The sequence below is a fragment of the Tupaia chinensis genome, unplaced genomic scaffold (genome assembly GCF_000334495.1).
Source record: "Tupaia chinensis unplaced genomic scaffold, TupChi_1.0 Scaffold000489_1, whole genome shotgun sequence".
NCBI lineage: Eukaryota > Metazoa > Chordata > Mammalia > Scandentia > Tupaiidae > Tupaia > Tupaia belangeri.
Window position 1 is genome coordinate 2,798,976 of NW_006160001.1, and position 14,933 is coordinate 2,813,908.

The following is a 14,933-nucleotide window of genomic DNA, read 5'->3' on the forward strand; positions in this document are numbered from 1 at the left end:
GGGCGGGCGGGGGAGAAGGGGCCGCGGGCTTCGGCCCTGCCGCAGTGGCGGAGGGGGGCGGTGACGAGTTTGGAGCGGGACACACGGACCCGCCGGGATGCCGCGGCCCGGGCAGCCCCGGGCTCGGAGCCCAGGCCTAACGTGCACTCTGCGGTTCTCTCCCCCGCCGCTCGCCCTCCCTCCCGCCGCGTGGGTGCCGCCGCCGGACGGGACTCTAAGATGAAGTTATGGGATGTCGTGGCTGTCTGCCTGGTGCTGCTCCACACCGCGTCCGCCTTCCCGCTGCCCGCCGGTAAGAGGCCTCCCGAGGCGCCCGCCGAAGACCGCTCCCTCGGCCGCCGCCGCGCTCCCTTCGCGCTGAGCAGTGACTGTAAGAACCGTTCCCTCCCCGCCGGGGGACCGCCAGCGGATCCCTTTCACTCATGCCCGCCGCACGCACGCACCCCACGCCAGCCCACTGCAGGGTGGCCTCCCAACCTTCGAGCAAAGTGGGACGGGGCGCCGAAGCCCCCAAGGGTGTGTGGCTGCCCGCTGTCGCCCGAAGGCTCCAGCTGTGTTGCCTGTAAATGACTTTGCCCGCCAGTTTTTATTCTGTCCCTTTAACGCTGCGATGAACAAATATTCTCTCGCCACAGGTTGTCCCCTTTTCTCCACTTGCCCATCAAATAGACACACTCCCATTGTTGTTTTCTTCCTCATCCTTTAGCTTTTTTGCTGTTGCCTGGCTGTGCTTAATTCCGAAAACTTGTACTTTCATCCTAAATTGCGCCTGCAAGGGTAGAGGCTGTATTTTTACAAAGCCAAGCCAGAGACAGAGAAAACGCAGGAGGGCCTCGATTTTTCAGAACAAGCATCTGGGTAGTGTCAAATCTGTTCTGAACAACTCCCGGATCTAGAAAGACCGAAGGGTAAACAAGGCTGGCTGAAACTGTAGGGGAAAACTGTAATTCACTCCACACATGCCGATGCTAACTCTTAAGAAAAGATAAATTATTCTTACTAAAAGTCAGTCTGCGATTTACCTCTCAAAAATTAACGTCTTAGAAGCAAGTCAATGAGGGCATGCAACTGTGGATATAATTTTCCTTTCATGCTTCTGAAAGTTGTTGGTTGTATAAAATGAGTTATGCTACATTACAAGATAGGGGAAGGTTTGTAGGTAACAAGGGTAGCAATAGAAAATTTGACATACTCTAAAGTAAAGCAACAGTGAGCTGCCAGGATGTCACCCTGGCTACTCTCTCTACACCCCCCTCCCCCCAGAATTATTCCTCCAGCTATTTTGCACTTGAAACATTCTTCAGTAGAAACCACAGTAGGAAGCTACTGGCACAAGTCAGTCATGTGCCAAGAGTCTCCCAAATCCAGGGGTCTTGAGCTAGGGAGCAACCCATTAAATGGGAGATGCTTGTTTTATGCTTAATTATGGCAACAAAAGCATCTTCTTCCACAGTCTCAAGAAAGAGAAAAAGGATGTTTTCTTTAATAAGGCAAATTAAGACTCAAAGAATGATTTAAGGTTAGAAAGAGAACTTGATTGATCCCTTGAAATTCAAGCACCTGTTTCAAGAATTTTTGTCAATTAACTATATAAACCTATTTTCAACACTTCATCTCAATTGCAGATTTAGTATATATAAATGCCTTGCCAATACAAACCTAAATTTAAAATGCCATTTAGTGGACCAGCAGTTGGTGTAATGGCTATGTCGCTGGACTCCCATGTAGTCAACCGCAGTTCAAGTCCCGGACCCAGTGGCTTAAACTCACACCGGGCGCGTGTGTGTGCATGCCCAAGATCCTAACAGGAGAATGGAGGAGAAGGGATTTTGGAGTGGTCATCCCCCATAGGGGGTGATTTCTCACTTTCTGTCTCTCTGTCTCTCTCTTTCTGGTGAGTGTATGCTCCCTATAGCAAAAACCTCTCAAAAAATATAAATAAATATCATTTAGTGTCATTGTCTTCAGATCAATACCCATAAGAACTGAATAACTGGCTTTTCATTCATTTGGACATCCTAGGCCACAGGGACAGGAACGGAATGGCAGATAATTGCTCTCTAACCAGGACACCCAGGAGAGAAAAATGAATGTTCTTGATTAGGAAACTGGTTAATTTATGGAGGTTTAATGACTTTATTATTAGTATTTTGTCAAGGTAGGCTTGTATAATACTGGCTCCTGACTTTGACTCTGCTTTCAATTAACTCTGACTTTGAGCAAGTTACTTACTTACTTTAGAACTTAGTGGACGTAAGGGGAGACCTTTCTGCTCCAAAATGCCAGTGGCTATGTGATTTATCCCTTGGCCTTCATGCCCCTGTACCTGTTGTACTTTGGGAAGAGAGTCACAAGACCAGACCATGCTTACTGGGGTTGCCTGGGGAACATTAAAGACTACTGATGCTGGACTTCACCACAGGAGATTCTGATTTAATTGGTTTGGGGTGTGGCCTGGGCATCTAGATTTTTAGATGCTCCTGAAGTGAGTCTAATGTGCAGCCGGGATGATTCACTGAGGCTTGATAATACCCTAAGAACATCTGTGGCTCACATAGCATACAGCCAGTCACAAAGCAAGCAAATTCACTTCAGTCCCACTGATTGGAGGGTGGGGGGGGGGCAGAACACGCTATAGGGTTTTCCACATAGCATACAGCCAGTCACAAAGCAAGCAAGTTCACTTCAGTTCCACTGATTGGGGGGTGGGGGGGCAGAGCACGCTATAGGGTTTTCTCTTCAAAATTGATCCTAAGTCATGGGACCAGCAGTTAGCGTAATGGCTATGTTGCTGGACTCCCATGTAGTCAACCACATCCCGGACCTGGTGGCTTAAAACTCACGCCAGGTGGGACCAGCAGTTAGCATAATGGCTATGTGGCTGGACTCCCACGTAGTCAACCGCGGTTTGCGTCCCGGACCCGGTGGCTTAAACTCACGCCAGGTGCATGTGCGTGCATGCCCAAGATGCCGAGAGGAGAATGGAGGAGAAGGGATTGTGGCATGGCCATCCCCCCTGGGGGGTGATATCTCGCTTTCTATCTCTCTGTCTCTCTCTGTCTGGTGAGCGCACGCGCCCTATAGCAAAAACCTCTCCAAAAAAATAACTGATGCTAAGTCATCAATACACCAGATTTTGACTGTTTACATTGGAGCAGAACACACTCAATTCTGTTTTATTCTTGGGAAGACCCAATAGATCCTAGAGGAAACCAGAAAGAGAAATGTTCCCAAAGAGAAACTGAGTTGCATTCTAAGCCAAGTTGACTTCTTTCCAGGTATGTTCAATTCGGTAGCAAGCTGTCAGGACAGGGAAGGCAAAACTGACGGTGTGCAGACTGTGAACACTCAACCAGTGTCAACATGCCCCCGTCACCGTGCTGACATTTATCTCCTGCACTGGACACAGCACAACTAGTCAAAGCTTATGAAGGAAAACATTAAGTCAGTGCATTCATTTGAAAATAGAAAGTACCATAAATTCTGGTCCCTCTAGTTTTCTTCAAAAAGCTTGTTAACTGAGTGAGCAAAAGATGCTTCACGTCACATTAAAAGTCATTCCGTACTTCTCGGGAACCAGCAGTTAGCGTAATGGCTATGTCGCTGGACTCCCACATAGTCGACCGCGGTTCACATCCCGGACCTGGTGGCTTAAAACTCACGTCGGGCGCGTGTGCGTGTGTGCCCAAGATCCCGAGAGGAGAATGGAGGAGAAGGGATTGCGGCGTGACCATCCCCCCTGGGGGGTGATTTCTCGCTTTCTGTCTCTATGTCTCTCTCTGTCTGTCTGGCAAGCGCACGCGCCCTATAGCAAGAAAAAAAAGAAACAAAAAAAAAACTCTCCAAAAAAAAGTCATTCCATACTTCTCAAAGGGGGACTACACTGTACCCAGTCCACACACTCACCTTTGAGATTGCGTGTGTTCTGCTGGCTCCAGTGTAGACTAAACATCCAGGATACCATTCTCAGTATTATCATAGTGTGAAGTAACCAAAGAGAATTCCTACTTGGCTAACGTATTTGCCTAGAGATTGGTTGTAAAGTAGATGCTCCAAGACTGCCTCCTATAGCAACTTCTAACTTGTCTAAACTCAAAGGTTCATGATTTTCCTTTTTGGGCATCCAAGACTTTTCTCTTTAGCTATTCCTGTTACTTTATTTTGCTTTTTGTTTGTATCTTCTCCAAATGGTGATAGGAGTAGCTGCGAGGAACATAAAAGGTGAAGCTCACAGATGTTGTAGCATTGTTGAGCTGAAAAGAAACCCCTTCTGGTCCTAAGACCTAAAGAGAGAAAGCAGTTTGTCTAAAGTGCTAAAGTTGCATGGTGACAGGAGACAGGTCTGCTGAAGCCACAGGCAGTTTCCCACTTAAGCACACTTTGTATGGAAGAGAGCAAATACTTGGTGTAGGAGGAAGACCAAAACGATGTTGCACAGGATCATCTGTATTTATTGAAGGTTAGTTCATTGTAGTCATAGTCTACATCTTGATTCTAAGTGCATTTCGCAGATGAAAGCATAAAATACATGGGGTTTTAAACTTTTCCTATCTAAATCTATATACTAACAAATAGTTCATGTATACCAGTATAACATGCCAGGCACTGTCCTAGGTGCTAGGAATACTTGTCTCAATGAGGCTAATGGGCAAAAGTGTCTTTTTTCAAAAGTTACTTTTCAGTGAATGGACATGTGCAGTACACATGAAAAATTAAACAGGGAGCCAGCTGGTGGCATGGTGGTTGAGACAGTTGAATTCTACTTGGCCAACTGCACAGTTCAGGTCCTGGACCCAGCGACTTGAGAAACATGCCAGGCACATGTGGATGAGTACCCAAAATCCCAAAAGGAGAATGGCAAAGAAGATTGCCATGGGTGGTGCTTTCTAACCTTCTTTCTCTCTTTCTGTCTCTCTCTAGTGAGCACACGCACTCTCTAGCAAATAACAAAACAAAAGAAAAAAAGGAGGAAAGAAAAACTAAACATGAAGGGACCTTGGGCTGGTAAAGTGGGTTTAACTAGCTAGAAGAGACTTTGAGTACTGCTAAATTGTAATTACAGGTAATTCCAAAGTTATTGTAACATAAGATTGTATTCTACCTGTTTGGTAGCAAGTCACAAAATTCCCTATAGAAACAAATCTTTTGAATCAAGCTATAAAGTCCTTAGGGCTAATCCACAAAAGCCTATGTGAACCATGATTTACCAGGTAAGATTCTCTCTTCTGGGGGCCACATCCTATAATCTGCAGAAGTAGGGTACAGTACAAGAAATCAGGAGGTTGGACAGCCCAGAGCTCAAGTTAACATAGTCTGATCAGACTGAGGTTCGGATACCAGCCTTGTGCTTAATTAGCTGTTATTTAACATCTCTTAAGCCTCTGTTTCCTCATCTGCAAAACAGGAATGATATTAAACCTGCCTCATGCAGTTGATATGAGGGTTAAATGAGATACTGCCTGGGGAAGCATGCGCACCATAAATAGGTATCGAAGCTGTTACTTGTAGCTTCTCCCCTACTTTCAATGGCTCACCCCCAGGTTCCCAGTGAACTCCCTTCTGCCACAGCATCTGCCAGGAAGCTGCTCTAAATGGTGGGATTCCAAGCAGCAAATCATAGTACAGACAGAAAGAAATGTGGGCCTTGCAGGGAGGCTATTTTGGGCCCATATTCAGTTGTTTGGGCCAGTCTTGCCTGGGATTCTGCCCCTGGGTCAGCTGCCCCTGGCTCTTCCCAGGTTTCACAGCTCTGTCCATTTCCCAGTTTCTGAGCCCGCATATTTCTTAGAGAATTTTTCCCACCAGACTCCTATGGTCATGTTAGGGAGATTCTATTTCTCCCTGAGAAAGGTGCCACAGCCAGATACGATTTTTCTGTCTAAGCGATAAGGAGATTATGACTTAGAGGTTACCTGTAATGAGAAGGAGCATTGCCGTTTTAAATTATCTGAGCTGGATATTTAATTTGTTTCATAAACCCAGAAAAATACTTTTAATAAGCTTTAGTAAACTTTCAGCCCACCATTATGCAGCCAAGGGAACTTCTAGTGCAACAAGCTGGTTCAGTGTTAAGCTTTCAAATATGAAGTTCCCTGTATTGCTTCTCATTGTGTAGGGACTGTATGGATGAACAGTATTATATTAAAGTAACTACCTAAACTGGAAAGAGTTCTGCTTCTTGGGAAGGATCTCTTGGGATCAAGAAATTGCACATCAGACTCTTTTTGGTGGCACTAGTTCTTCCTTGAGCTCAGAGATCAACATCTCATTCTGGCCCCAGGCTAAAAGCCTATTTCAAACTGTTGCTGTTTAGAGAAATCTATTTAAGGCTCAGTTTGGATTGGCCAAGTCTTGGGACTTTCTGCTGATCCAACAGCCTAAACAATATACTCAAAAGATTTTACTTTAGTTGACATAAAAATAAAAGTTATTTGGTATTTTCTCTTTGTAATGCCCTCCCCCACACTTTTTTTTTTTTTTTTTTTTTGCATCCCTGTTCAGTTGGGTATTTTCTCTGTTGAAGGCCCCCCCCCCCCCTTTTTTTTTTTTTTTTTTTTTTGCACTCATGTTCCATAGCCAGGAAGCAAGTATGTTTCATGTGCTAGGTATTGTATAGCATCAAAAAGGCAGCATTATGTACTGAAGTAGCTTGTGATCTAGTTGCAAACTATAGACAGGCAGATGGGAAGATGGGCAGGCGGATCAGCAGGCAGAGAGATATGTTTATCACAGGGGAGCTACAGGAGTGATAGTCATGGTAAGAATTCCTAGTAATGAGATCACTGGGATTTGAAGATATAGCAGAAAAGAATTTCGGAAGTGAAGAATTTGAGCTGATACTTGAAATACGAGTACTGGGAAAGGAAGGGGAAAAGAAGGGAGGACATTCCAGACTAGGGAACAACATGGGAAATTTTTGTAATAATGATATGGGAACAGGCAAGTGATCGATTCAAGGAGGAGGACAAACCGGTCTCCAAGTTCAGGAAAATGGTACTGAGAAGTGGTAGGAAATTTAAGATATCTTGGCAGGTGATATTCAGATTATGCAAGGCTATAAAATTTAGGAAAAAGACAGTGGGGCCCCTTTGGGGCAAGCAGGTGGCAGCAAGTCGGATTTTGCTTTGAAAATTCATCTAGCATATGGTATAATGGTTACATCATTGAACTCCCACATGGCTGACCTCAGTTCAAATCCTGGACCCAGTGGCTTGACACTCTGGTTATGTGTGCGTGCGTGCCCAAAACCCTGAAAGGAGACTGGAGGAGAAGGGATTGCAGCTTGGTCATCCCCCAGTGGGGTGATTTATCTCTTTCTGTTTCTGTATCTCTTCTGTGAGCACACACACCCTATAGCAACTATAGCAAAAATATCTCTGTAAAAAAAAAAAAATCACCTTGCAACAGAAGTCACCCAAGTACTCAGATGGTTCATGAGTGGAGTCTATAGCCTGGGCACATTTTTTTATTTTGAAATTTTGTGCTCTTAGAAAAGACTTCTAGGCATAGGCACAATGTAATCCACCTATTAACCCTCAAGTAAGTGAACAGCTGAAATAAGAAATATTCAAGTTATTGCCATAGTACCTTTAACTAGCCACCTGGTTAACCCAGTTTTGAACAAATAGATATATATAGTGTCTTAAAATCAAGGAATTCTGCTGGACAAAATATTGTCCTCATTTTATAGGTAAAGACCTCGAGAGATACAGATCTAGTAAGTGATGAAGCAGAATTCAAACCTCAGACTTTCAGTCCCAAAGCCAGTGTGTTTTGACTTGACAGACTGTGCTCCCAAATTAGTAGATTATACAACACAAACATTCAGCATGCTCAAAATACATTCACTCACCCCAAGCACCAGATTTCCAAGAAAATCAAATAAGCAAGCTAACAGAAAGGAGAAGCTGGGGCTATTAAATCTTCTTTAACGCTCCCCCCCCCTTTTAAATTTCTATATGGGCCATCATAGGTCTATGTCAGTATTATAAATGGCTACTTTGAAGCCCAGATCAGGAAATTTTAAGGAAAGAAACATAACTTTCACTAAGTACTCCTATAATATTGATGCTTTTCGCAATGTGCAAGGCTCCCTAACTCCTTGACAAACTCGGGTCTCCTTCAGTGCCTGACAGGAAGCCAGCTGGCCTAGAAGAGATGCTTGTTCTCAGATCACCGCCATTCTGCGCAGGGAGAGGCGACATTCATGTGGACAGACACTCAGTTTGGCTGCGTAAGTGCCAGAGCCATGGCCCCAAGGGCAACAGGAATCAGGGTCAATTTACAAAGCAGAGTTTGGGTCACCTCTGGTGCACAACCAGTTAGCTACTTTTCTATGACTTTTGTAAGATAACTGAGGTGGAAAACCATGGTTTTAAAACTCAATGGTCTTCAAATTTTTGCCTAGGAAACTACAAGTAAGAATATTAAAACACACTGCACGCTTCTAAAATATTTCACCATCTAAGTGAATAGTATACATGTTAGTATACAACCACAGACTTCTGGATGCCAAGTGTTAAAAGAAAAAAAAAAAACAGTTTAATAGAGTGGAGTTTTAATTGAGCAGATCTTAGCATGACTAAAATCAGGGAGTTTGCAGACGACCTTCTAAGCAACTCTGGCTAGCTTCATGGTTGACTCAGTATTTTAAGTTCTAAAAAGGTAAAGTGACATGCAAAAATGAAAGTGAAGGAATGAGGTAGAGAAACAATTGGATTGGTTACAGGTGGATGGTAGGCTACACAAACAGCCTTTCTGTTGACCAGCAGATGGCAAAAGGGTTATGTTGCTGAACTCTCACTTAGTCAACCGGGGTTTGAGTCCTGGACCTGACGACTTAAAAAAAAAAAAAAAAAACTCATGCCAGGCACATGTGCACGTGTGCCCAAGATCCCAGGAGGAGAATGGAGGAGAAGGGATTGTGGCTTGGCTATCCCCCCCGGGGGGGGTTGTGATTTCTAGCTTTCTCTCTCTCTTGTCTCTCTGTCTCTCTGGCAAACACACATGTCCTATAGCAAAAATCTCTCTCTAAAAAAAGGTGGACTTTCTGTGATTGACTGAAGCGTGGCTCATGTGACTGGCTGTAACTGAACAACCAGCTCAAGAAAACAGCCTAACATGTATGATTTTAGCTTGTCCATAGGAATCCAAATGTGCAAACACAACAGCCATTTTAGACCAAAATAGTTTAGTTCAATATAAAGATGAAATGAATAGATGGATGGGTGGATGGGCAGGTGAAACCTACCATGAGGGCCTGGCCAGGATGAGATATGGGATCCCCTACCTCAGCATGTCATGGTTTATTCATTGGAACCCCCTCTTAGCACTCGTAGTACAATAAACACCCTTCACAAAGACTGACCTCTTTTAGCATTTTGCCTTTTTTTCCCCCGAGTCATTTGAGAATTTGTTGCAAACATAACATTACGTACTTTCCACACACACTTTCTAAAAACAAGGACCATTTCTTATATAACCACAATTCAGTTACCAGTCTCAGGAAATTTAATATTGATATAATACTGTTATCAATAGATAATCTGGTTAAATTTCTTCAATTTAGCAATAATACCCTTTAGAATTTTGGTGAGGTTTTGTTGCCATTTTCGCTTGGTTTTTAAATCAAAGATCACAAATTGTATTTGACTCTCTGGTCTCTTCATTCTTCCCTAAACTAGACTAATTTCCAAGCCTGTTGTTTTCCTGACTTAAAAACAAGAGTTGGGAAAGGGGATGGCAGCATGACAAGACCCTGTCAAGGTTGCTTCTGTCTCTCTCATTCATGTGTCACATATGCTGTCATTAAAAGAAAAAGAAGAAGAAAGAAAGAAGAGAAAACTGCAGAAGATCTTCACATACCCCCAGAAGGACTCATGCCTCACTTTGAAGACACTACTCTAAGCCATAGTAAACACAAAAATTCCTGGGCTATGGAATCTGTAGATGTTTGAGTGATTAAGTGTCAGGCATTTCTAGGAACACAGAAGAGGCATACTCTTAAGACAGACCTGCTCCTTCTGCCCACCTCTGTAGAATATGCTAGACTGAAAAGGCACCAATGTCTAGATCCTCTTTAGGGTGATTCACTCTGACTAGAGACTATAATGTTGATCTTTGTACTAGTTCCCCCTGTGCAAACATTGCTGAAGAGTATCACAGATGTAACAATACCATTACTTTAAGCACCGTTTGTTAAGTGTTTTCTGTGGGCCAGGCGCTCAGCTGAAGTCTTTTCTTCTGTCATCCTGTTAATCATGACTAAAGGTAAAGGTATGATCATATCCATTTTGAAGAAGGAGAAATTAGGGTCCGTGGTGTTAAGCAGCTAAGCTAGAATCTGGGCTCAAGACAGCCCGAGTTCAGTACTGATGCTTGTCACTACTCCACAAGATCACTTTAGCACCCTCAGATGTAAATCTTGACGTCATCAAAGATCAGCAAAGAGAAAAAGTAGGCGTTAGGGTTTTGCAAGTACATTTATTCTAGAATGATACCTGTATCTGATTCCTGAAAAGTCTTTGTGATTCCAGTAAGTTCATTCATGGAGCATAGAAAGTCCTTCCTCGTATTTGACTACCAGAATGACAAAGAATATTTGAGGGGAAGAGAAAGCAGAGGCTTTCTAGCAAGTTCCCTTGTGGTTTTCCCCCCTACAACTACCTGCTTCTGATAACACCACAGGGATTATTTTCCCTAGTGGCTTTTTGTGCACTTAATTTTACAAGATAACTTTTTTGTCCTTCCTTGTTAAATTTTATAAGGGCAGTGGCAGAGCTCCTGCCGTGTGTTCATTAGCATGACGTGTTTATTACCACTGAGGAAGGCTTTTAGCTCACGACAGGTGTTCATGGATTAACTAACAAATGGACACCCTGTTGGGTGTTTTCCTGACTTAAAAGCAAAACAGTGGACATCCCCTCCACACACACCCCAGGATCAGGGGAGGGGGGATGTTATATTACTGTGTGATTATTAGCATAACTATAATAAAAGTATGGACCACATACAAAGAAATCAGGCAGTGCAATTAGATTCTGAGTTATGAACGTGATAGACTGTCCCTGAGTGAGTTTTTCTGGCAATTCACATTCATGGAATAATTTCCGGTATGCTATCTTAAGTTTTCTTAGTTGAGTTGGTAGGATAACAAAATGCTGTCTAATTATCAATAGTAAGTGTACAGTGTTGGTCAAAGTGGTAGAGATGGTAAGTAAGATGGCATTTTTGTGGGCAAAGAGGCTTTTACAAGTATCCCCAAGACTGTTTTCTATATTCTGAAGTATTTTACATTCTGGTTGGTCTTTTTCTTCCGCCTTGAGAGAATCCAGAAATGCTTTCTTAAGATAACAACACACTGGTGTTTTTACAATGCAAATACTTTTCAAATAAACCCATCATGCCTTATTGTCAACAAACCACTGGTCATGGGGAGAATGCACTGGTAGCTCTGGAGATGGTCACAATGTCTTAGTGAATTGCCTCAGTGGTGATTATAGTTGGGAAAATAGATGCTGTGGACCCCTCTTGAGGTTAATCCAAAAGCAGCCAGTAATCAGGACCATCTACTAGATAAATATAAATTCTGTATCCAAAAATAGGAAAGCAAGGATGGTCATTACATAACTGAGATGCGTCAGAATCCCATACTCAGTAACCTATAGACTTTTAAAAACTTTATTCGAATAATTGAGAAAATCATCACTTTTAGGTAGAGAAGATGATAAAACTTTACAGAATTTTTCAAAGAACTAGAACATTCTCATGGATTACACTGCACATTTCAGAAGTCCCTGAAAAATCAAATAAAAATGAGGGCTGTCAGCCTTTAAGGGCAAGCTGTGGTACTCTCACAATCTGTTCGGTACTAGCTGCAGTGGGCAATTCTAACTGTGGAGTCATGACCTAAATATACTTGAAGCAGCAAAAGCAAATGAATAAAATCAGATTTTAAGAAAAGAGCAAGTTTAGAATTTAACTTCTGGGTAAGGAAGACTGAAGGAGTTATGGCATGTTGATGTAGGATGTCCTCTTAGAGGTCAGTAAGTTTGACTCTACTTTCACAGATGGAAACCAAGGTTCAAGAATGCTTCCCTCTGGGGCCAGCAGATGACATGGTGGTTAAGGCATTAGACTCCCACATGGCCGACCATGATTCTAGTCCCAGACCTGGCAGCTTAAAAATCATGCCAGGTGCGTGAGTGTACATGGAATGGAGGAGAAGAGATTGCGTCATAGCCATCCCCTTTATGGGTGATTTCTCTCTCTCTCTCTCTCTCTCTCTCTCTCTCTCTCTCTCGTGTGCGCGCTCTCTGGCTGGTGCATGCACCCTGTAACAAAAAAAAAAAAAAAAAAGAGAAAAAGGAAGAAAGAAAGGAAAAAGAAAAGAATGCCTCACATTATATAGTCTAGGTGTTTTCAGATACAAACATGGGTTTCTTTCTACATTTCTTTGCCTCTTTTAAATAGGGCGCAGGAAGATGACTTTGAGAAAGAATTGGTGATGATTATTTCAAACATGGTAGACAGGAGCGAAGAAGTTGAGTATGTCTAGATCCTAAAATACCTCCTGGAGGTTCTGAAGAGCTCCCAATGGAGGTAGCTGGGCCGAATGCTTCTGGGGCATCAGCTGGAGGTGTGTTCTCCCTGACAGAGGTAACGGAGAATCAGTGCCCAGCAGCACTTCCCAGCCAAGAATCAGATTGTACGCATCTTAGGGCTCTAGAGCTGGAGAGGGCCCCAGAGAGCACAGGGTTCACCTCAGAAGGGTTAAGCAACTAGTCTAAGGTCGCGCAGCTGGTCAGGGACTGACCCAGACTGGAATCTTGGGCTCTGTCCTTCTAGCTCTGCAGCAAGAGTCTTGTTTGTCATTTGGTGCCAGAGTGAGTTTGAGGAGCTTCCGGAGATGGGGCCTCTCTGTCTGAATCTGCCACCGCCACTGGCTGCCGGTTTTCCGGTTTTACCTGGGAAATTGCCAGATCTGCCTTGTAGTGATATGCAAGACCCAGGACATAGGAGAGATGGCCCCAAAGAGCATGACTTTCCCCTTTTCGGAAACACTTTACAGAATTCTGTGGCTCATGGCAGTCTAACCTTAGGATCTATTGAAAGTATATAAATTAATACTCAATTTTTCAACAGAAAATATATATCTCACTCCCAGTTCTGAATTTAGCAAATCGGTCCAGGTGGAATCAGCATATCTTGTGCTTGTTTCAGAGTAAATTACCATTGCCACATGACTTGTAAAGTAGTAGAATTTTTACCTAAAAACAAAAGGGCAGCACTGTGGGTACCAGGATCAGAACAAAAGGCCTTCACACTTCCATCCAATCCCAGCAGCCCCAGGGACACTTGAAGCCTCACACCCACAGCCCAGCTCATGGCACTACCTGGAGTAAGGGTGTGGTTCCAGACATACTTTCACCCTTCTGGCAGTGGCTTGGGCAGCAGCTCATTCCTATGAACTTCAGTATATTAGGTCCTGCTCTGCCAGGACACTCTATAGTGAGATAGAGAGGTAGGTCTTCCCCAAAGCAAGAAGCACCTGGGTTTCTCTCCAAGGCCCCTGAATTCACTGAAGCTGCCCTGGGCAGATCTCAAGCCTGACCTCAAAGACAATAGGCACTGTGGGTACCAGGATCAGGCCCCTCTTTCCTAGGACCCTCAAAGCCCACTCCCATTCTGTCCTCACTGCTCTGTAGACAACCTGTAACTCTCCTATCTTGGGCTCACAGATCGGAGACTTAGGCTGAAGGCTGACTTAGACACCCAGCCTGACCAGGGTGAAGAGGGGGACAACCCAGGAACCCAAGACCCAGCAGTTTTGGTTCTTAACAAAATTGAGAGGAAGGTGCAAAGATTTCCCATATCCCCTGAACCCCCTCACATAGCCTCCCTCATGACCCTTTGATTGAAATACAGTTCACCTGTACTGTTTTAAGAGTCATGTGACATTTTAGGAGAATACTTTTGTACACTAATGCCAGTTTAACCAAGATAATGTTTTCAATTATGTTATTTTTAGTTCAATCATTACAGGGAGGACTCTGAGCTCTCACCATTATTTCTATAAAAACTCACCTAACGTTACAAAATAGTCACTATCCCAGTCCTTTCTTCCTGAAGTAATGTTACTCTTTCTTCTCTATAACCAAGGGAGAGGAAGTCTTTGCAGGGAAAACGGGTCGTTCCCAGACTCCTGCCGCAGTGCAAGTTTTCGTTTGTTTAAATAACACTGTTTATACAAAAGACACATCAAAGTTAAAATATTTTAGATAGAATAATGCCAAAATATTTGGTTGCACTCTGAAAGATGACTTAAATGAATCTGAGCATTTTGATTTTTCTAAAACTGTAGCTTCTAGATGGATATGTTTTCCAAGATGTATCCTCGAAGTGCCCTTTCCTGATTTCCAGAATTTTTTGTTTTAAATTATTCTCATTTGTGGTTTGCAAGCATTTTACTATCAAAGTTAATAATAATGAGGGCTATTCTTGTATCTGACATTATGCCAAGCCCCTTTATAGGATAAAGAAGAAAATGCATGCCGTTACGTTTAATATAGGGAACTAATCTAAACCTTGGCCTCTTTTCTTTCCCCTCAGTCCAGTGGATTCCTGAAAGATTGAGGCACTTCATCATGGGCAGTTTCTTGTCTGGGCTAGGTTAGAAGCTTCTGCAGAATTCTTAAGGATAGCCTCAGTGAGGTTTGTCCAGCACCTTTTTTGCAGAGGTGTTTGGTTGCCAATGCCTCCAAGATATATTGCATTGCCAAGTTGAGGATTTCTCTATGAATTAACTCAACTGGCATCAAAAAGCCAGGTATTAGGAACATATTAGGTCATTGGGAAAGTCATGATGTATTTTCTATGTTTTTCTATGCAAAAATGCGTCGTGACTTTCCTGACAACCCATAGGTTGGAAGAGG

At 43.3% G+C, this 14,933-nt stretch overlaps 1 protein-coding gene across 2 annotated transcripts in view; it reads left to right on the forward strand.

The window, feature by feature from the left end:
* Positions 1–198: 198 nt before the first annotated feature.
* The window catches only part of GDNF (glial cell derived neurotrophic factor), a 21,146-nt gene continuing 6,411 nt past the window's right edge, over positions 199–14,933 (forward strand). Inside the window, exon 1 of one of the 2 annotated variants that reach the window (XM_006156312.3) lies at positions 199–370. In XM_006156312.3, the coding sequence (XP_006156374.1) occupies positions 220–370 (151 nt within the window). In that variant the 5' untranslated portion in view covers positions 199–219. The remainder of the gene's footprint in view (positions 371–14,933) is intronic. The other variant, XM_006156311.3, reaches the window with a different exon arrangement.